At 39.0% G+C, this 20,906-nt stretch overlaps 1 protein-coding gene across 4 annotated transcripts in view; it reads left to right on the plus strand.

Annotated features, from left to right (window-relative positions):
- The window catches only part of SLC25A26 (solute carrier family 25 member 26), a 139,317-nt gene that overhangs the window by 34,008 nt on the left and 84,403 nt on the right, over positions 1–20,906 (plus strand). For all 4 annotated transcript variants that reach the window (XR_006965161.1, XM_047096198.1, XM_047096196.1 and 1 more), the window contains exons 4-5: positions 4,422–4,526; positions 6,076–6,123. Coding sequence is in view for 3 of the 4 variants with exons in the window: in XM_047096198.1 (XP_046952154.1) it covers positions 4,422–4,526; positions 6,076–6,123 (153 nt within the window). In the remaining variant the exon portion in view is untranslated. The remainder of the gene's footprint in view (positions 1–4,421; positions 4,527–6,075; positions 6,124–20,906) is intronic.

The raw sequence follows: 20,906 nt of genomic DNA on the forward strand, positions 1-20,906 counted from the left end.
AAAGTGCTTTATGTAGCACATTTTCAGAATTACATATTTTTTGAAGAAAATCATTTCAGAAGAAGACATTGAAATTGACAGAGTTTCAGTGACTTGTTCAAGGTTCCACAGCTGCTGTGGACAGTTAAAACACCATTGGAGAATGAATAGTTAAGACGAACATTTCTCTGTGTAGTTTTTACTTTTGATGTAATATTTTAAAAATGGCAGAAGTGGTGCAAAAGTGGAGATGAGAGGTGTATTACTTGGGTAATATTATGAACTCTGATTGCTGTGGGTTTCTTAAAATAAGAAAAGGTTGGAGTTCTAAAATATGCTGTTGGTTACAATGGTAGGCAGAATAATGGCCCTTTAAAGATTTCCTAGTCCCTAAAACCTGTGACTATGTTACCTAACATGGCAAAAGGGGCTTTGCAGATAAGGTAAAGTTAAGGATCTCGAGGACAAGATTTTCTGGGATTATCTAGGTGAGCCCAAGGTCCTCATAAGTGGAACGCAGGAGTGTCAGAGGTTTTATGATGCTGTGCTCCGTCTTGAAGAGAGAAGAAGGGACCACAAACCACAGAATGCAGTGGGCTATAAAAACAAGGAAATAGATGCTCCTTTAGAAACTCCAGAAGGAATACCAACTGGCTGACAATTTGATTTTAACTCAGTAAGACTTAGTTTGGAATTCTGACCTCCAGAATTCTGAGAGATTAATTTGCGTTATTTTAAGCCACTGAGTATGTGGTACTTTGTTAGAGCAGCCATAAGAAACTGATACAGTTACCTTGACATTACAGTCTCCTCCACTTTCAGATTTTCTATGAGTTGGTATGTATGCATCTGTCCACAGGGCTTTGTCACCTCCTGGGAAACCATGGCTCCTTTCTGTTACAGAAAGGAACAAAAGTGAAAAAGCCATTTACAGCTTAAGTCTTATGTAACATTCTGTGAACAGCCTTTAGAAACAAAGCCTACACAATGATATAATTTTTGTTGGGAGGACTATTAAGTTTCTGTTGGAGTCTGGATTATCAAGAACAGGAATTTTGTCAGGCAGGAGAAGACTAATATCTACAAAAATTAAATATTTTCTTCTAATGACTTTTGGCTGTTTATATAGGTGGAAGGAGTCTAATAAGTAAGAAAGGTATGACGAACTTGTGTCCCAAGTGGATACTATATCAGTGGATAAAATTTAAATCCCAAGGATGATAAATTAGGAGTTAGAAATTGCTGCTAGGATGGTTTTATCAATAGCTGTGATTCCATTTGTAACCAGAAGATGGCAGAATTGACACACAGATGAACTTACAGTTAAAAGGTTTTTGATTTTAAACGATGGTTCAGAAAGAAATGTTAGATTTGGAAACCTGTGTTCCAGAGAGAATTTTGAGAATTACACAAAGAATGTGAAATAAAATACAAGTAAGTAACTTGCACGTTGCAAAATTTTTCAGAGTGTCATAAGGTTTTTCTTCCTCTTACTAATTTGCCACACTGGAGTTTACTCTGCAAAGTCCAAAGCAGCCCTTGCTCTGAACATGATTAAACTTTGGCTGTATTCAGTTTATTTAGGTTTCTGTTGAACTGACAAAGATTTACCTGTCTAAACATGAAGAATCAGCCGAACTAAACTTTGAAACTTTAAGTTCATTATATGCGTGTTGATATATCTTTGATGGGAAATAATTCTGGAGACAGTAATCAAAAGATGTGGGTTTCATCCTAACTTCCTAAGCCAGGTAGTGCTCTGACCTTCAGTAGCTTCTGTCTCAGGCTGGTATGTATTTAACGTGCTGACAATTGGCTTCTAATATCAGAGGCACATTTATGGGTCATTGATGAAGTTTCCTTTAGAAAAATGAAAATCAGGTAAATGATCGTGAGCTGTGTTAAAACAATTGGGGAAATGATGTAATGTTAGTGGAAGGTACTTTCGGTGGTGCCCAGTGGCCTCAAAGAGAATTTCAAGAGTGACATGACAGAGGTGAGGCCGTAACAGGCTGGCAGCGAGGTGTGGAGGTGTGGGACGTGGCCGTGGCAGTGAAAGGACCAGAGGTTCCTCTTCTCTGCCTTCACTCATTTTACCAAATGGGAGGTTGAAGTTGACAGTAGTTTTCTCCCTTTTACACACTTAGTCTTAGAACTTGTAGTGTTTGTGTCTTGGTGTTTAATAAATACTAAAAGGAGACATTTCAGTTTCCATTACAAAAATAAATTAAAAAAAACATATCAGGGTACGTTGTTTTTTTTAATGTTAAAGAAAAATCTTGGTAGCAGCTTTATTATTATCAATTTTTAATCTGAACTTTATCTTATTTTTGGCATGTTTAATTCTAATGAAGCCAGTATTGTATTTTAATGTGGCTTAAAGATGGGGACGTATATTATCTTTATGTTTTATTTTTATTAGTTTTATTTTTTGGTAGACCCTCAACATATAAGACGCTCTTGGGTATAATGAAAATGCCACCCTTTCTGTGTCATGGATTCATACTGAACCCCAGATTTATGAGGAAGGAATTCTCTAGAGAACGGATTTACCAAGAGACCATGGATGACATTATCTTGATCCCCTTTCATGGAATCACAATACTGTAACGTGTTTTTGTTCTTGTGCAGTGAAATACTCTGTTGTAGCTCAGATTCAAATCTAAGAAAGATCAGAGTTAATAGGAAACCAAATCGAAGGCATTGGAGTTACTGGAGGAAATAGAGGCGTTCCTTTGTGGCCTCTCTCTCATGCCAAAATTGCCACGCCACGGAAGTCAAGAAGCCTTGCTGGGCGCTTTGTACCTCTTCCGTTAGTGAGATTGTTTTTCATCTAAGGACCTTTTCAAAGTTTTTGTTTTGCTTCTGTATTTTTAAGAAATAAAAACATAATGTAAGAACATGAAGGGTTATGAAGCATGAAGTTCCATAAATATTTATGCCAAGTCGCAAAAGTAGACCATTCCTATTTTCTTGACATATTGAGGTCATATTTCACTCTTGACCTCTTGAATTGAAAAATACAAGGAGTTAGTGAACCTTTTTCTTTCTTTTCTCTTTCCTTATTTATTTATTTTCATTTCTTTAATGAGTTTTAGAGGCTGGGGGCTATCCTTTTAGGTTCATGTAAGTTTCAGCGGACCTTGTTTTCTGTCCTGGCTTATAAGTATGGATTTAAAAGTTTGCACACTTATGAAGAGTAACACGATTTATACCCAATTTTAGGCCTTAGTGATTAGCAGGTGTTTAATCTGTTTTGTGTGTGTGTCCTTATCTGTAAAAATTGGTATTTGTCAAGGTTAATAATAAGTAGGGTTGCACTGAAAAGCACATTAAAAAAATTTGTTTTTAATGTTTGTTTATTTTTGAGAGAGACAGAGCGTGAGCAGGGGAGGGCAGAGAGAGGGAGACACAGAATCCGAAGCAGGCTCCAGGCTCTGAGCCGTCAGCACAGAGCCCGACTCAGGGCTTGAACTCTCGGACCACGAGATCATGACCTGAGCTGAAGTCGGACGCCTAACCGACTGAGCCATCCAGGTGCCCCAAAAAAGCACATTTTAAATTGGCCCTTTCATTTTATTTTCTCCCTCAGTTAAAATCTTTGGTCCATAACATATTTGTGCTCTTTGATATTATGTTAATGAAACTTACCAAGTAATAATACCTGTTCATGATAGAGAATTTAGACATGTGGGTAGGCAGAAAAGGAGAAACATTACTTGTAATCCCACTTTGTTTTTTCAAGTCTTTAATATAGGTAATCTAATGTTAAGTACAAAGAAAAAAAATATCTTAAAAATTCTGGAGTATTGGTTGTTGACCTGTCAGATGTGATTATGGTCTGTTTAGGACCTGTGTCAACTTGAATGCTGGAGCAGGACCCAAGAGTACCTGGAGTTTCTCCTCCGTTGTTGCATGGTGGTGTGGTGATGGGTCTAGGGTGCTGGGGTTGGGAGCTAGTTGAGGCTGGGGTGGGGAGTGGGACAGATGACTAGGTGTAGCCAGCTGCTGATCAGTCTTGCTTCTGTTGATGTATGCATTATTTACAGTAGAGCAAAAGCCCTTTTGGTTCATTCTTTCAGCCTGTTTGAAATGACTGGCATGTGAACACTAGGTGATGCTGTTCTAGGTGCTGGGGGTTCAGAATAAGTCAGTGTGTTTCTTGCCATTGAGGGACTTCTAGACAGATGGGTCTGGAACAAGATGGCAGGAGGTGTGAGGATATCTATAAGCACAAGGGAGATAAGTTTCTGGGCTGACAAAACAATGCATGTCCATCAAGGGTCTGAGGCTTTTAGGTTGAAAAAATGCCTTTGGACATGTTGCAGTGACCCTTTATATTATTCCTTTTTGACTGTAGTTTTTTGATTATGAGAATAATTTCAGTTTTCATAGCAGTTACTTCTTTTTTAAGATGTAATTAATTAAATTATATATTTTAGGTTGCCTGTCTGATTCGTGTTCCTTCGGAAGTGGTTAAGCAGAGGGCACAGGTGTCTTCCTCTTCAAGAACATTTCACATTTTCTCTAACATCTTATATCAAGAGGTGAGATATGTTTTTAAACTCTTTCTTTATTGAGAAAGATTTTATTAAAAAAATTTTGTTTTAATGTTTCTTTTTGAGAGAGACAGAGACAGAGTGTGAGCAGGGGAGGAGCAGAGAGAGGGAGACACAGAATCTGAAGCTGTCTTCAGGCTCAGAGCTGTCAGCACAGAGCCTGACACGGGGCTCGAACTCATGAACCGCGACATCGTGACCTGAGCTGAAGTTGGATGCCAACTGACTGAGCCACCCAGGTGCCCCGAGAGAGATTTTATAATAGCTAATATGAACACTGTGGTTCTCATCCCAGGGGCCTTAGAAGAGACCATGAAGATAAATTTAATGCTCAATCATAGCAGCTTTTTCTGCCAAGATTATCTTTGCTTTTTTATTTGTTTTCAAATTTTAATTTTAATATTTTTTCTCCAAATTTCTAAACAACACGTACTGAGTGCCCCCACTATGTACATGTCCTACATTGTCATTGTCCTGTAGTAGTTTCAGAATCAGACATGGAATAAATCATAAAAATGTGAAGTGAATAAAGATACCATGTTGGAATGTTACCATAGAATTTGGGGACCCATGGAAGAGGAGTACAGTAATGGGCATAGTGACCAGCATCATTAAGTTTATATTAAAATTAATTCCGGGGGTGCCTCGGTGGCTCAGTCAGTTAAGTGTTCACCTTTGGCTCAGGTCATGATCTTATGGTTCATGAATTCGAGCCCCACATTGGGCTGTTCACCTGCTTCGGATCCTGTCTCTGTCTCTCTCTGTCCCTCCCCCAACCACATGCTCTCTCTCTCAAAAAGAAATAAATGTTAAAAAAAATTAATTTCTTTTTTACTTGTTAATGTTTCACTGTGGATCAGAGGTCATTCTTGCTGGCCAAGTCACTAGGGACCATCAAGCTGCTTTTCTTTGTATTTTTTTGCAGAAGCCCCCTCCTCCCGAGTTTTAAAAATAGTATTCAGTCACATGGAAATTTCAATGGGTCTAGGTTTTAGAAAAGTTACTCTTAATAGTTTTTTTGTCACTTAGGTGAGGAAATAACTGAGTATTTGATCAGAGGATCATGAGATCAATCCAGTAAAGAGACCCTATTGTGAATCATGTGGACAGTTGAATAAATCAAGGCTTGTCCAGAGATATTTATCACCTTGGAGGATTATTAATGAATTTCTGATATCTTCTGTTTGAAACTATGAAATATAATTCTGTTTTTATAGGAAAGGATGATTGGCGTTTTGTGTGCATTTGAATTTGGAAATACATACTGAAATCATCTCAAGTATTGTTTTCAGGAGCAGAAATTTTGAAAGCGACTAAAGTAGTCAGTTTGATTATTTTAGACATGTTCCCATTTTAAAGAGAGCTGACCCGAGCTTTATATATTTTAGGCCAGTTTATAACCTTTAACCTCTTATAGAGTGTGGTCATTGTGCAAGCTTTAAAACTCAGACTTCAGCAACTCTGCCTTACTCAGAGTATCATTCAGATCTCTGTGCTGTTCTAACTTACTGAGCTCTCGGCCTTTTGTTTGTTTCAGGGCATCCGAGGATTGTATCGAGGCTACACAAGCACAGTTTTAAGAGAGGTAACTCACTTAATTCCCAGTACTGAAGTGCAAAAGAATGATGTGCTTTGTTCAGCAAATTCACTCAGAGAAACTCGTTGAAAAAATTAAAAAGGGATACTTTGATCACCTTTGAAACACCGTTTAGTCTTATCCTGGTTCTTATAGCTGACGAATGGGCCAAATAGGTTCACTAAAAGAGCAATCCCACTGGTCAGAATGGCACCCACGCTTTGGCTTCATTGGTGCTAGGTTGGTTAAATGTCCGTTTTGGCTGAAATCGTAAGAAGCAACCACTGAGGTTAAGATACCAAGTTAATTACCAGAAGACACAGAGTTAATGAGAAATTGGTAATGAAAGCAACATGCTAAGAGACAAGTGTCTCCAAAGTCTGTATCATGCGGTGCGCTGTTGTCTTCCCGATGGCGATCGCAAGGTACGGTGAGCCCTGGACCGCTGGCCCTGCTGGCCCTGCGGGTGGCTGGCCGTGCAGTGTGCCCCCAGGCAGCCGCTTTGCCTTCGAGACTTCTGACTCGAAAATTCTGGGATTCAGTATTTTTCTTCTTCTTTTGGTTGAAAAAGCAAAGTGATTTCAGTATATTGCTTGTAGGAAGTATGTTTCTAATTTTTGCCTCACATAGAGGACAATATTTTGAAGTTCAAAGGGTGATTTACATAAGATTTAAGACCAGTCTTTGGTTTGGGACGTAATCATAATTTTCTTTCTTCCTTTTTTTTTTCTTTTTAAGAGTTTAATTCCTAGGATTTTTTTCAGCTGTATTGAGATATTGTTGACAGGTACAATTGTAAGGTATTTAAAGTGTACGTTGTGATGATTTGGTCTATGTATCCCTTGTGAAAGGGGTTGGGACATAATTTTCTATTAAAGAAAACAGGAGAATCTGCATACATACTTGTGCTCTCTATCCTTTTTTCTATTTGAAGTTCCTTGGTCAGTAACATGTTTGCATTTACAAAAATGTTTTTAATTTAAATAAATGTTGTCATTAATTAGCAAAACTTTGAAATGATTTGAAATCTCTAATTTTATTTCCAGGTAGTTTTTGATTACATTTTGTTTTTACTATAGGTTACAATCTTCTTTATGAAATACAAGCACCGTCACATGTTTTATAAAGCTTTGATTTCTGCAAGATAACAACCTTAATGTAGTGTGGTGTAGTTGATGTAGATCTTTGAAAAAACTTCTTTTGAAGGAAAACTGAATGTTGTAAAGTGAGTTTGTTTGTGTGATGATGACTTCTGTCTTTCAAAAATATCACCCACGCTGTCTCTTGGTTCTTACTTACTTTCTGACTCACCAAACACGTGTGATTTAGTCAGCTTTCACCTGGGTGCAGCAAACCCGGGGCCGGGGGGGAAGGGTGGGGGCAGTGAACCTCCTTTATTTTTCTGAGAGATGGTGAATAAATGAATATATTTACATGCCCGACAATACTGGTTTTGCATACAAACAGATAGAGAAAACACATGGTTACACCTGCTTTCTATTCTTGTAAAAATTTGTTTTGACATATGTCACACTAGTAATTAATTTCTGGGCTGCAGTTTTTGCACATCATGTGACCCTACTGAGATGACTTTGTTTACTCAAAATGGCAGTGCTTTGTTGGAAATTTAATTGGGGTCTTCTGCATTATGCGTTTTCATAAAAGATCCTTCAGATCTGATTTTAGTTGAAATATTGCTTTTGTACAGATTCTCAGAGAGAACGAGAGAAGAATTACTGCTGAATGAAACAGCTTCTTTTCAAAATGAGAAAAATAAGTAGTGATATGTCTGCTTTAAACAAAATTTTTGCATTATAAATAGTTTCAAGTTCTTACATTATTCTGACACCAATATCGAATCTTTTTGCCAAGAGCTTGTTTATTTCAATAAGAAAATACATTGAAGCCTTAGTGCGAATCACCAGGAAACTTACATGTTTATTCTGTGTACAATTTTTTCTTTAAAACAAGTTTTATCTCCCTGGCCCATTAGAATGAGATTGGAGTTTGAATCCATGCAGTATAGGAGATTATGTGTGTTCTTTAGATTTGGTGAATGCCATCTCGTGTTTTCCGCTGCGTTTGATGTTTGTGGAGATTGTGTCTTATCCCTTATGTTCTCTGCAATTATTTTAGTTGCTCTCAACTTTAGACTGAGTGTAAGCAGGGTCAGCAGATTATACTGTATATGCCTCACCCCTTCCGTATTCATTTTTCTTTTGCTCTGGACCAAACATTGTGGTGCAGTGCTGTTATTGTAGTAAGATGGAAATGGGGAGCGAGTCCGCAGCTGCCCTCCCAGCCAGGCCAATTTCCCATTGTCCTGAAGGTTCTATGGAGAGCAGCCTCATGATCTTGTACGTAGGTTAGAAGGACTTCTAAAGAGGACGAAAGCTGAGAAAGGCACTTTGTTGCAAAAGAAGTAGGTATAAGTTAAGCTCAGCAAATAGGCTTTATCCACAGATTCTTCTTCATAGTCATTTTAAGAGTGCCTCCTGTGTGTTGGGCACCACGTGAAACGTTTCTGCACGGATCCTCAAGGATTCGTGTTCTTACAGGAAAACAGGCGGGAGTAGGCATTTCGTAGTGCTGTAACCATATGTAGGTACTAGATGCGGCTGAGATGGCAGGGGAAGCAGCGCTTGGGTGGTACCCAATTAGCATTTGTTGCATTAAAAAACATGAAATGTTGACTTAATTCTCGAAGGAGTGGTAAGTTAGAAATAACCAAGGAGACAGGAGTTGTAACATCAGGAGCAAAAGCACAAGGCTGTAAAAGCACACGTGTACCTCACTTATTAGCTCAGCAGAATTGGAATTTTTATGCGTAGAGAAGAGGCAAGCGTGATTTCCCTCTATGTCAGGCCAAGTGGGGATGCTGCAGGCAGGTGTTCAGCCAAGTGGAGTGTTTGCCAGGAGGAGACGCTGAACCTCTCCCCCTGGCTGGGTGCTTGCCAGGAGACTGGGGGACAGCACATGGGAGAAGGCCTTTGAAGAGCCAGGCATGCGTTCGCTGGTATTTGGAGGATAAATGACTGGCATCTGACTCTTCTCTGCATAAATATGATGGCAAGATGGTGGTTGGCTCTGCCTCAGTGGAAGGACGTTGCCATTGTGGTCAGGGATAACTCCGGCTTCTTTTTGGTTGATGAGAGATGTGAGATGGGTGAGGATGATGTCTCCCTGTCTCCACAGCTCTGCCACCAGTTCGTTGAAAGCAGTCCTCCCACCAAATTCTGTCACACATGCTGTCAAAGTCAAGCAGGGCAGACAAGTTCCTCAGCCTGTCTGTAAGTTCATCGAAGCCTTGGATCTCTCCTTTTAGGGCCCCACATCCTCACTGATTGAAAAGTTCACTCGCAGGTAGGCATGGCAGCCTTTCAAACTTAGTTCCCTTTATTGTCTGTTTTAGACCATAGAGACCCCCCCGATGCAGTGGCTGCAGGTGAGACCTTTTAGGAATCAAGCCTTAGGGATGTCCTTCAGCTCTGTTGTCTGTCCCCTCAGTTCCTGTGCCCCTGCAACTCCTTAGGTTGTATAACTCTCTTGTGTGTTTTTCCAGAGATACCCTGTCTTAGGTGTTTGACCTCTTGTTTGTTTCTTCAGCCCCAATTTTTTTAATCTCTTCATAAAGATCTTCCTTTCATTTTTATGATGGCATAGTACTCCATGGTAGACACGACCCATTCATTATTTAACCAGTCCCTTGTTGGTGGACATTACAAACGTGCTGCAGTGGATATTACTGCTCTTAGGTCCTTTTGTACCTGGTTGAGGATGCTTGTAGGGTTAATAACAGAAGTGAGATTGCTTGGCTAAAGGAGTATGGCATTTATCATTTTGATTTTTTTTAATGTTTCTTTTTTTTTTTTTTTTTTTTTTTTTTTTTTTTTTTTTTTTTTTTTTTTTTTTTTTTTTTTTTTTTTTTTAAATGTTTTTATTTATTTTTGAGACAGAGAGAGACACAGCATGAGTGGGGAAGGGGCAGAGAGAGAGGGAGACACAGAATCCGAAGCAGGCTCCAGGCTCCGAGCCATCAGCCCAGAGCCTGACGCGGGGCTCGAACTCACGGACCGCGAGATCATGACCTGGCTGAAGTCGGACACTTAACCGACTGCGCCACCCAGGCGCCCCTTAATGTTTCTTTTTGAGGGAGAGTGGGGGAAGGGCAGAGAGAGAGGGAGACAGAACCCGAAGCAGGCTCCAGGCTCTCAGCTGTCAGCACAGAGCCCCACACGGGGCTCGAACCCATGAATCGCGAGATCATGACCTTAGCTGAAGTCGCTTACCGGATTGAGCCCCCAGGCGCCCTAGCATTTGTAATTTGGTACCTACGGCCAAAGTGCCCTTCGTGGAAAATACCAGTCGACCCCTGTGCCAGCATTGCAGGCCTTCTTTTCCTCTGCCTCACCGACTTTACCAGCCGTCTGAGAGGTGATCTCACTGTCGTTTTCATTCCGACACTGGGCATAAGAACATACATCTCAGAACTTTTTGATTCCCTTTACTGTGAACTGTGCTGTGTTAAACTTTGTGCTGTGTTAAAGTTCTTGTGAGAATGGCATGGGGAGATTGTGTGAAGGGCTGAGCCCGCCATGTGGGATGTGTTTAGTATGCGCAGAACTGCAAGGGTTTTTGACAGGAAATAACACCTAAGTGTGAATCGCAACTCTGCCCCGTACCAGCTGTCTGCTCTTGGCAAGTTACTTAACCTCTCTGAGCCGACATTGGCCCATCTGTGCTAGGAACTTTGCATAGACCGTTGTCCTTGAAATCTCACGGCAGTCTTAAGAGAGAAGGATTAGAGCAGTGTGGTCTGCCAGGGGACTCAGAAATGAAGAAGCCTCCCTCTAGGTTGTTGGGGTCCTTGAATTGCCGTACAACCTTGATTGGTCTGTGTTTAAGCATCTGAATGCCATTTCATGATGATGAGTAACAATTGTGTTTGAATTACAGGCCAGCCGTTGGTATTACTTGTAAAGTGTCTCAGCTACAATTGGAGGGTGTGTTATCTGAATGTCTTGTAGAGAGGAATTTTGTATTTGTTTAACATATTGCCACCTGCAACTGATATTGTATTCACTGGCTACTTCTGTAGGAGAAACCACATACTGGTGGTAACGATGTCAGAGTTGCCCCAATAATTGGTGGTTGAGTTGGTCAAAAATCGTAATGTAAATATGTTAGAAAAATTTTTTGATGATTCTTTTTTGGGTTCCATTGATAGTTTACTGGGATTTATTTCCCAAGTAAGATTACCCATTTAGAGGAAGGCTTTTCCTACTGAGATTGCGACCCTTGAATGTTTTTCTTTGAAAGATATTTTAGAGCAACTGTAGTTGGAACCTCTGTTACTTATTTGCCATCTTTCCGCCTGTGTACTATTTCCTGCACTTGTGAGAGTAGAAAGAGAAAAAACTGTGCTGATGAGAAAGGATTTTTTTCTCCTGGTGTCACTGCTGTATACCTTTATGTTTCTATGAAATGGTTTTCTTCGATTTGCTTCTTTCTCTTTTGGTTTGTCCTTACCTTTCAGTTCTATTCAGCTACATGTAATGATGCTGACTAAAGAGTCAGACACCATATGATTTGCCTTCAAAACAGCTCTTGGATTTTTCCCTCTCCATAGCATGTGCAGACTCTAGCATAATGCCTTCCCCAGAGTTAGCACTCACAAAATATTTATCGGTTTTTTTATTCCTTTAAGTGTGATTAATTTTTGTTCAGATGCTGCTAGACACAGCATCCCCTTCCGAATGCTGAGGGAGCTCGAGCGGGACTGGGAATTAGGCCGGGGGGTGGCTCAGCCTTGGGCTCCACTCCACTCTAAGACCTTTGTGTTTTAGAGAGCTGATGAAGCACCAAGGAGTATATGATTTTCTAAGATTTCATTCTTCTTAAACCTTGAAAAGATAGTTTCTGTAAGCCTGGTTTCATCAGAAAAGTGCTAATTGCTGTAATAATTCCCTTATTTTCCCCCTCCTAGTAATTCCACTGAAAAGGAAAAAGGTGATTATAAACCTTTCCAAACTTTTAATGTGAAACTATTTCTCACTTAAACTCCCAATGCAAACATATTGAACCCTGTTTTAATCCTCCATAATTCATTTTATTAACTGTGACCAAATAGAACATCTGTTAAAATTCCATAATGTTAGCTTCATGGGAAAAGAAAAAAAAATGTGTTTGCTTTTGGAATTTTTCCATTGTTTTATTGTCCAGGCTTTCAGTAAATGTGTAACGGGACATTCTTATTAATGGGGAGTATTAAACAAATGAAAATGAACTATCCCCTTTAATCACAGAGGTTTATAAAATGAGTCACTTAATTGCATTTACATTATGATAACTTCATACTGTAGAGATGTTCTATGAAAAATGAGTGATAGTTCATCCTTTAATTGGAGAACCTAAAATTATTACTTCTCAAATACAGATTTTAGCCTGCAGTTTTTCATCATCTCTTAAATAAACAAGCGTTTTTAGAAAGAAAGATTTAGTAAAATAATCTTCATATAGAAAAATTACTTTAGCCCTCCAGTGCACATTTCCTCATGTTTTGTTTACAACAAACCAGCTGCTATTTACTTTTCTCATTCTCTGGACACGTTTCATTTGCTCTCTACAGTTTTGAAAATGCTGCCTGTTTCCATTGTCACATGGTGGCCAGGCTATCCTGAAGGGACACCAGTTCCTGTGCACAGAGTTGACCGGCATGTAAGTGCAGTGTCCTGACTCTGCCATGCACACACACCAGAAGGCTGCTGGTTGAAGGTGGAAAAGGTCTCTTAATTCTTCATTTCAGTTAACATCAGAAACCGTCAGGTTGAAGTACCTTTCTCTTTGTTGTTTGTGCTTTTCATCCCATGCAAAGTATTGTCTTCCTTCATCTTTGTGTGTCAGTGTAGACTGCGTTTAGGCGGCACATAACAAAAAATCTGACTATATCGGCTGTAGCAGATAAGGGTCACTCACCACCCCCCACCCCCACCCAGTAACAAGAAGCCTATAGATAGTCTGAGGCTGGTGTACTAGCTAAATGAAAGCATACAGGATCTAGGCACTTTAATTCTACGTGGTTAACCTTAATACTCTGCATGATTTACTCATGGTCACAAAATGGCTTCACCATGTTAGGCCTCACAGCCCCCTTCTAAGCATGACAAATGGGGAAGGGCCAGAGGCAGTACAAGCCTGTCACTCTGTGTACAGAAAACAGAGCTTTTTTGGGCCAGGTATCTTAGTGCCTTCTTGAGTTGAATGGGGAGTGGGGAGTTGAGTATGTAGCTTTTCAGTGTAGGAGGTGAAGCCAGGCGAAGAGGGGGTTGGATCTGATGTTACTGAGTTGCCCTACAGTGTCTGCCGTGTTCTGTCTCTTCATGTTTTTCTAGCTCAAGTTCCATTTCTGCAGAAAGGAAACCCCATTTCATCCATCTCTCACTTCATCCCATACGTGGGTACTTGGGATGTTAAGAGCATCCAGAGCACTTATCTGGACCACAGTTTTGGACATTTAGTTCTACTCTGTAAACGGGGATGTCTGTTCTTAATCTTTCTTTGTTACCTTTGGTTTTTTGGGCACCAGTTGGGAAGCCTTTCTTTAAAAATCATTTGGCACTCTCTTTTAATTCTGAATTGTAATTATTCTGAAAACAAGAGTTGACTTCGAAGTTACTTTTTTTTTTTTTTCAACGTTTTTTATTTATTTTTGGGACAGAGAGAGACAGAGCATGAACGGGGGAGGGGCAGAGAGAGAGGGAGACACAGAATCGGAAACAGGCTCCAGGCTCCGAGCCATCAGCCCAGAGCCTGACGCAGGGCTCGAACTCACGGACCGCGAGATCGTGACCTGGCTGAAGTCGGACGCCCAACCGACTGCGCCACCCAGGCGCCCCGAAGTTACTTATTTTTTATACAGTTTTGATTTGAAAGTTAAGATCTCAGAATACCCCTGTTGGTACATTCATACGTAGACAACTTTCCTTAAAAATATATATAAATCACAATTGAAATACTAGCTAATGCTTGCTAAGTACTCAACACTGTTCCATTTGCGGTACTAAGTTTTTTATGTGCAGTGTTTCATATAATCTTCCCAGTAACCTGAAACACCCCTGCTTTATAGAAACTGAGCTTTTGTAAGGTTGTGGTTCACTCAAGAGTCTTTGATCCAGTAGGGGAGAGAACTGAGGACTTCAGAACCCATGATCTTAACCTTGTGGTCAGCTGTATATTTTGCATTTTATAGGCAGATACATTTTTCTAGGAAGGAAAATAAAGATTTCAAATTAATAGTACATTCTTTGATTCGTACACCTTTAAGTAGGCTCTAGTGCTAGGAGTTTGGGGAAAATATGTTCTCAGCAACTGACTTTAAAAGAACAGTTAGAGGACTTAAGCCTAGAGCATTTGCTTTGATAGGGATGTTCGTGAGGGTTGGTGGTTTACAAGTCTGGATTATACATATAATCCCATATGTCCGTGTGACTTGCTCTTACCTAGCAGGTGTTAGTTGTCATGTCCCTTCTCCAAGGGGCCTACTGTGACCACTCTACCTAAAATACACCTACCCCAGCCCCGAGCACTCAGTTGTTATCCTAGTTTGCACCATTATCTGAAATAATCTTCTTGTTTATAAACTTATTACCTGCCACCCTCCCCCAACAAAAATATATGCATTGTGAGGGCAAGTGCCTGTTGGTTGTTTTGTTCCCTCTGTTAACTCTGTACCTAGAAGAGGGCTTGACAGGTAGCAGACTCAGAAAATGTTTAACGGACAAATCATTGACTTCATCATGCTTGCTTCTTAGACCAGTTTTAAAGTACTTAGATACTTGTAATCTCCAGCAGGTGCTTAGGCTAAGACGCATTTGGCAAGAATGATGGAATCCTCACTTAATTCCCAGGGAGGGTAGTGGTTTTGTGCCATAGAAACTTTATGCACTGAAAATGAGGTTTTCTCCTTGTCTTTTACCATATTTCCTGGTATTCCTGTGCCTTCCACAAATAGCCTTTATTTTAATTTTGTCATTTCTAGTTAAGGGCTCTTGCTACGAATCTGTCATGTATTTAAAACACTTTTCGAAATGACATAAGAAAACAGTAAATGACTTATTCATGAAGAAAATCCTTCCATTAGTTACAGGCAAATGATATATCCTGAACACAAGGGGTCAAAAATTACTCTTGAGATTCTGAGTACTGTACAATATCTTACTGCCAGAACAAACATTATCTTGTAAGGAGTATTAAGAAACTATTAATATAGTTTAATATAGAATTATTAGTATTAATATTAGTTATTACTAATTATTATTAGTATTAGAATTAATAATAATTATTGTTAATGTAGAATTAATATAGAAACCCAGGTTTAAAGAAAATCTGGAATTTTTACGTGTAATTCAAGTATTGTGGTTGAAGGGAATCGTTTAAAGAACCTCTTGAAAATGGGCATTGGGCTACCTGGTTGTCTCTTATCTTGGGATCATATAATGGTACTAGTGACAGTTTGAATTTTGATCATTCACATGTATTTTTCTAAGCTTCAGATGAAACTGTAAGATGTTAACCTTGTATTATAGATCATCAGGCTGAGGCTTGGGAAAGGTAAGCAGCATGGGCAGTATGTGGCAGGAGTAGAAGCTCAGGCTGGGCCTGTGTGATCCAAAGCCTGTGTTTGTTACACTTTGCTTCCTGCTCGTGTCTTGCAGTGGAATTCACTGTTCATTCTTCTTGGAATTTTTCAGTAAATCAGATCAAATCTGTTGACTTGACTTGCAGAGCACAATTTCTGAGGATTAGCATTCTGAAAGGTAGAATTGGGACCGTATATACAGGCAGAACACAACCAGGTGCTTTTAAATTAGACATTAATTTGATTTCAACATCCTCTGTCCAGCCTCTGTTTACATGGCTTGAAAATGTTTTGACTGACTTTGGACTTTGTCCTCTTTTCTTCTCTGGGCTTCAACATGTGTTTGGAGAGACAACACAATAGTAGGAAAAAGTTGAGTGTTTTTGGCATTGAAATGTTTTTGTATTTAGCTAAGTAATTAACAGATATTATATTGACTAGTAGAGAAGCAGAAAGAGGTGAGAGAGAATCTGGCTGTTACTTTTCTTTTGTGAAAATACTCTGCTTTTTAAATTCAGTTTGTCGATACAGAAGTCTTGTCATAGAATAACCCACTAGAGGGCGCACAATGCCTGTGTTTTAAATATTGGTGGCAGTAACTTAGTCACATGAACCTGGGAGCTCTTGAGGTGATTGCTTTGATACCTTTGAAATGATTCAAATCAAGAAATGAAAATATAAGCATAATAAGTACTGTTTTCCAATCCGAAATTCCTAAATAAATACAGTTGTTTTATCTTTTGATCTACGTATGCACAGATTTTACTTGGGTTCTAATTTTTAAAATTTCTATCATGGAAACATTTAAAGATACACAAAAGTAAGTTAGTAAAATGAATCTCTTTGAGCCCATCACTCAGCTTCAACAGTTATCAACTCTTGGCCAATATTGTTTGATCTGTACTCAGACTGGCACCCCTTGCTTAAATTATTTTGAAGCGAATGTTACACATTATCTTACTTGATCCCAAAATACCTCATTGTGCGTCTCAAAAAAAAAAAAAAGTACTGGTAGACTGGTAGGTACATTTAACTTAGCAAAAATTAAAGTCTGTCTTAAAGTGTTTCTCCCAAGGTATCTACCAGCTGCAAAGGAAAAAATAATTACAGTTGGAAAAACTGACAGATGCTACCTTATTCAAGTGACCAAGGTTCACATCACCAGTAATAAGATGTGTTGACACCCTGTACCCCCAATGTGACGCACCAAGAAGAACACAATATCACTTTTTTGGTCTTCTTGCCAAAAAATGCATCATCTCAGTCTGATCATGAGAAAACACCAGGCAAACTGAAATTGAGAGACTTTGTACACAATTGTCAAGATCATGAAACAAAGAAAGGTGAAAGAACTGTCACATCCAGCAGGAGACTGAGGAGACCCAACAAGCAAGTGCAATGTGAAATGGTGAACTGGATTCTGGAGGAGAAAGGGTATTAGGGAGAAGAACCGGTGAAATTCAAGGAAGGTGTGTAGGTTACCTACTCATGTTGCTGCTAATACTTAGTAGCTGGTTTTGATGATGAGTCTGGTTATTTAAGTTGTTAACATGAGGGAAAGCTGGGTGTAGCAGGTATATAACAGGTGTACCATGTTAGTAACTTTTATGAAAGTCTATAAATTATTTAAAAAATAGAAAGCTGAAAAACCAAGAATGCTAGAAGCCTTTGGATGAAATACTTTATTTTTAAATGACCATCTAAAATAATGATAAGTTAAACTTAAAACTTATTACTTTATTTTTAATTTTATCGAGGTAAAGCTTCATGGATCTGTCGACATGTCATATGGTATAGAACATATGATGAGAAGCAACAGTGTCCTGTGTTCTTTCTCCATTCCATTCTCACTCTCTGGAGATCATGTCTTCTAACTGTTTCTGCATTTAGTTCATCTTATTACATCCATATTTCTGGATAATATATTTTAACATCTGTTTCTTAATTTGTCAACCTTAGATACAATCTGCTGAAGCTTTGGAATGAAATAAGTGGTTTAGCTCACTTTATGCTCCTCCCAAGCATACCTCACCCTAGCATTCCAGTTACATAAATCTTATTCCTTTGGTTATTTTGGAAATTTTAAGTCATGTATTTGTGTCTTGGTTTTTTATCCTACAAACTTGCATCTTGTAACTTTGTCTTTATGAGTTGAGGCTGTTACTTCTTTTTGCCACCTTACACTCTTTGACTTTCAAATCCCACTGTCTGGAATGACTCTCAGGTGCACGTCACTCCAGCTTGTCAAGTTGCCTGTCAGTTTCACCCTGTCCATCATCCACAGTCACTTCTTCCATGTCTTTTTCTGGATTGATTTTAAAAGTTGAGAACTGTGAACTAGTGTTTGTATTGAGTCTTCACAAATGATCAGCCGGACAAGTAGTGTGCTAGGGTTTTACAGTTGAACCTTCAGATGTACGTGGGTGTTAAGAGTGCTGTTGCACTGTGCAATGGAAAATGTGCATTTTGTCTCCCCTCCAAGTTCAACTACTAGTAGCCTGTAGTTGACCAGGAGCCTTACTGATGACATAAACAGCCGATTAACACATATATTTTATGTGTTTTATACACTATATTTTTATGATAAAATAAGCTAGAGAAAAGAACATGTTATTAAGAAAATTTTAAGAGTGAGCAGATACATTTAAAGTACCATATTGAAAAAAAAATCTACATGTAAGTGGGACCAATGATGCACTTAAAAATTTTTTTTTAATGTTTATTTATGAGACACACAGAGAAACAGAACATGAGCGGGGGAGGGACAGAGAGAGAGGGAAACACAGAATCCGAAGTAGGCTCCAGGCTCCGAGCTGTCAGCACAGAGCCCGATGCAGGGCTCGAACTCACGAGCCATGAGATCGTGACCTGAGCCGAAGTCGGAAGCCTAACCGACTGACCCACCCAGGCGCCCCCCCCCCCAATGACGCACTTTAGACCTGTGTTCCAGGGTCAGCTGCATTTCCTTTTGTATGCGCCCGTGTCACCCTGAAAGAGGGGTTTCAAATAGACTTTCTTCTTGCATTCCATTAGTTGCTAAAGCTGATCTCAATTTTAATTTGCTGAACATTTGAGGCATGAACTTTGTTATTTTTCTTCTTCAAGTTTCTAATTGCTCTTTGGGGGGGGGTGCATTATTTACCTTTTTTCATATATTTGAGCGTGACAACCTCAGAACCTTTTTGTTTTTTTGTACTGACTTTGTTTTTCCCTTGGCAATCTTGGAATCTTCCATCATTCTGTTCTCATCTGGTGTGGTCACTCGCTGTGTCTGGACGTTGCACTGCCTTCTTTGGGTTGGATTTGCTGCTTCCTGGAGGTCTTAGAGCATAGTGGTTTGGGGCTTGGGCTTTGCAGCCAGACTGCATGGATTCTGTTCTTCTGTTTTTATCACAGCTCTGCCTTTGACACGGTTACATCTCTGATGCCATACTGTCCTCATCTGGTGAAAACGTTTTTAGGCACAATAAATTAAGGATATAGCTCATTTATTTAAGGCTTTTTTTGTATCCTGATTTTTTTTTGTCATATGCTAGTCTGTCTCTAGTGCATAATGAAATTTTATAAAGGTTCTTACTAACAGCATTTGATGATAACTGTTCATAAGGATTCTTTGACCTCGAGTGTGTTTCCTTGATTTTTTAGGTAAGCAGGAATTATATCAATGAATTATGATTCTTAGAGAAGCGTTTTGATCTTATCAGTTTAGTGTGCCTCCTAATTGTATTTGAGAAATAAATGATTACATTTGTGTGCAGGAGTCTTTTAAACTGATAACCAAGTTTTCTGATAAAGCTCCCTTTGACCTTGGTCCACATGTTATGAGTCTTCTCTGTTGTTTATCCATGAATTATTCCCCACCTCTCTTTGGGAGAATAGAGTGATGACCAAGTTAAAAATCACTTGGGAATGAAGTTTATTGTTCTTTAGAGGCTAAACTAAGTATATCTTTGGACTGGTAGAAGATATCAATAATGCCTGTGCTTCGAGGAGACTGGTATGTCTTCTGTTGAGCAACCAAGATCTTATGAAAGTTACACTCTGTGCCATTTATCTGTTGGTTTACACAATTGTTTACAAAAGTTCTTTTCTTCATCCTTAAAGAAATTTAATATGAATTTGAAAAAAAAATTGTATGTTATGTACATAACACATCTCAACCATTAAGTTTTGAGCTAGTTTCGATCAAGTAAAAACATCGAAGGGCCTGGCATATATATAGTAAGCTCTTGGTGTGTGGTAAGTTGCACTATCTTGTAAACCATTTTATGAAATAACAGATATTTTCCTATTTAAAACCACTGAGAAAACTGACAGTGGTGTAAGTAACTTGATTTCTATAAAACAATATAGTTCATAGAGGGCAGAGTTGGACTCTGAATTCTTTGAACTCTTATGTTCTTTTCATAACAATGCACATACATTTTTTGCTTTCTGGGGGCTATGAATGAGTAGGTTTTAAAGCGAATAGTAGCACCTTCTTTTTCTTCTTTGTCTCCCACTTTTTCCTTTGAAAAACTAATTTTACAGAAAAGATAAAATATGTATTATTTTCCCAAGATTCAGTGATGAACATTTTGCCTTGTTTGCTTTATCCTTCTTTTTCTCTTTTTTTTCCTGAAACATTTTAACTAGCAGATATTTGATACTTAATATTAAATATTTATATTTCTCCTCTAATAATGGAGTCATGCTTCTCGTAATTACCATACCTTATCATACCCAAGACATTTAACGTTAATATGTTAGTTATTATCTAATTTGTTACCTAATGTATGGTCATTTTTGTAATGTTCGCTATTATCCCAATAATAAAAGCTTTATAACTTTTTTTCCTCTCTCCAGTATCCTATAAAGAATCACACACTGATTTGGTTGTTAGGTTTCCCCAACCTTCTCCCCGCCCCCCCCCGCCCCCCCCCCCCCCCCACTGCCTGACGTTGATGTTCTTGTATTTGCTTAAAAACAGTCCCATAATTTGCATTGTCTTATTTCCTCCTGATGAGACTCTGGTTGAAGATGTGTACGTATGTACATGGATACTACATGGGTGACATTGGGTACTTCATCTTGCATTGCACGAAAAGACATACAATGTCCCCCTGTTGGCAAAGCCTAAGTTTAGTCATTTGATGAAGTTGGTGTTTTCTATATT

This window comes from Lynx rufus, unplaced genomic scaffold (assembly GCF_022079265.1).
Source record: "Lynx rufus isolate CCGP_SWC_20201006 ecotype Redwood Valley unplaced genomic scaffold, mLynRuf1.p SCAF_4, whole genome shotgun sequence".
NCBI lineage: Eukaryota > Metazoa > Chordata > Mammalia > Carnivora > Felidae > Lynx > Lynx rufus.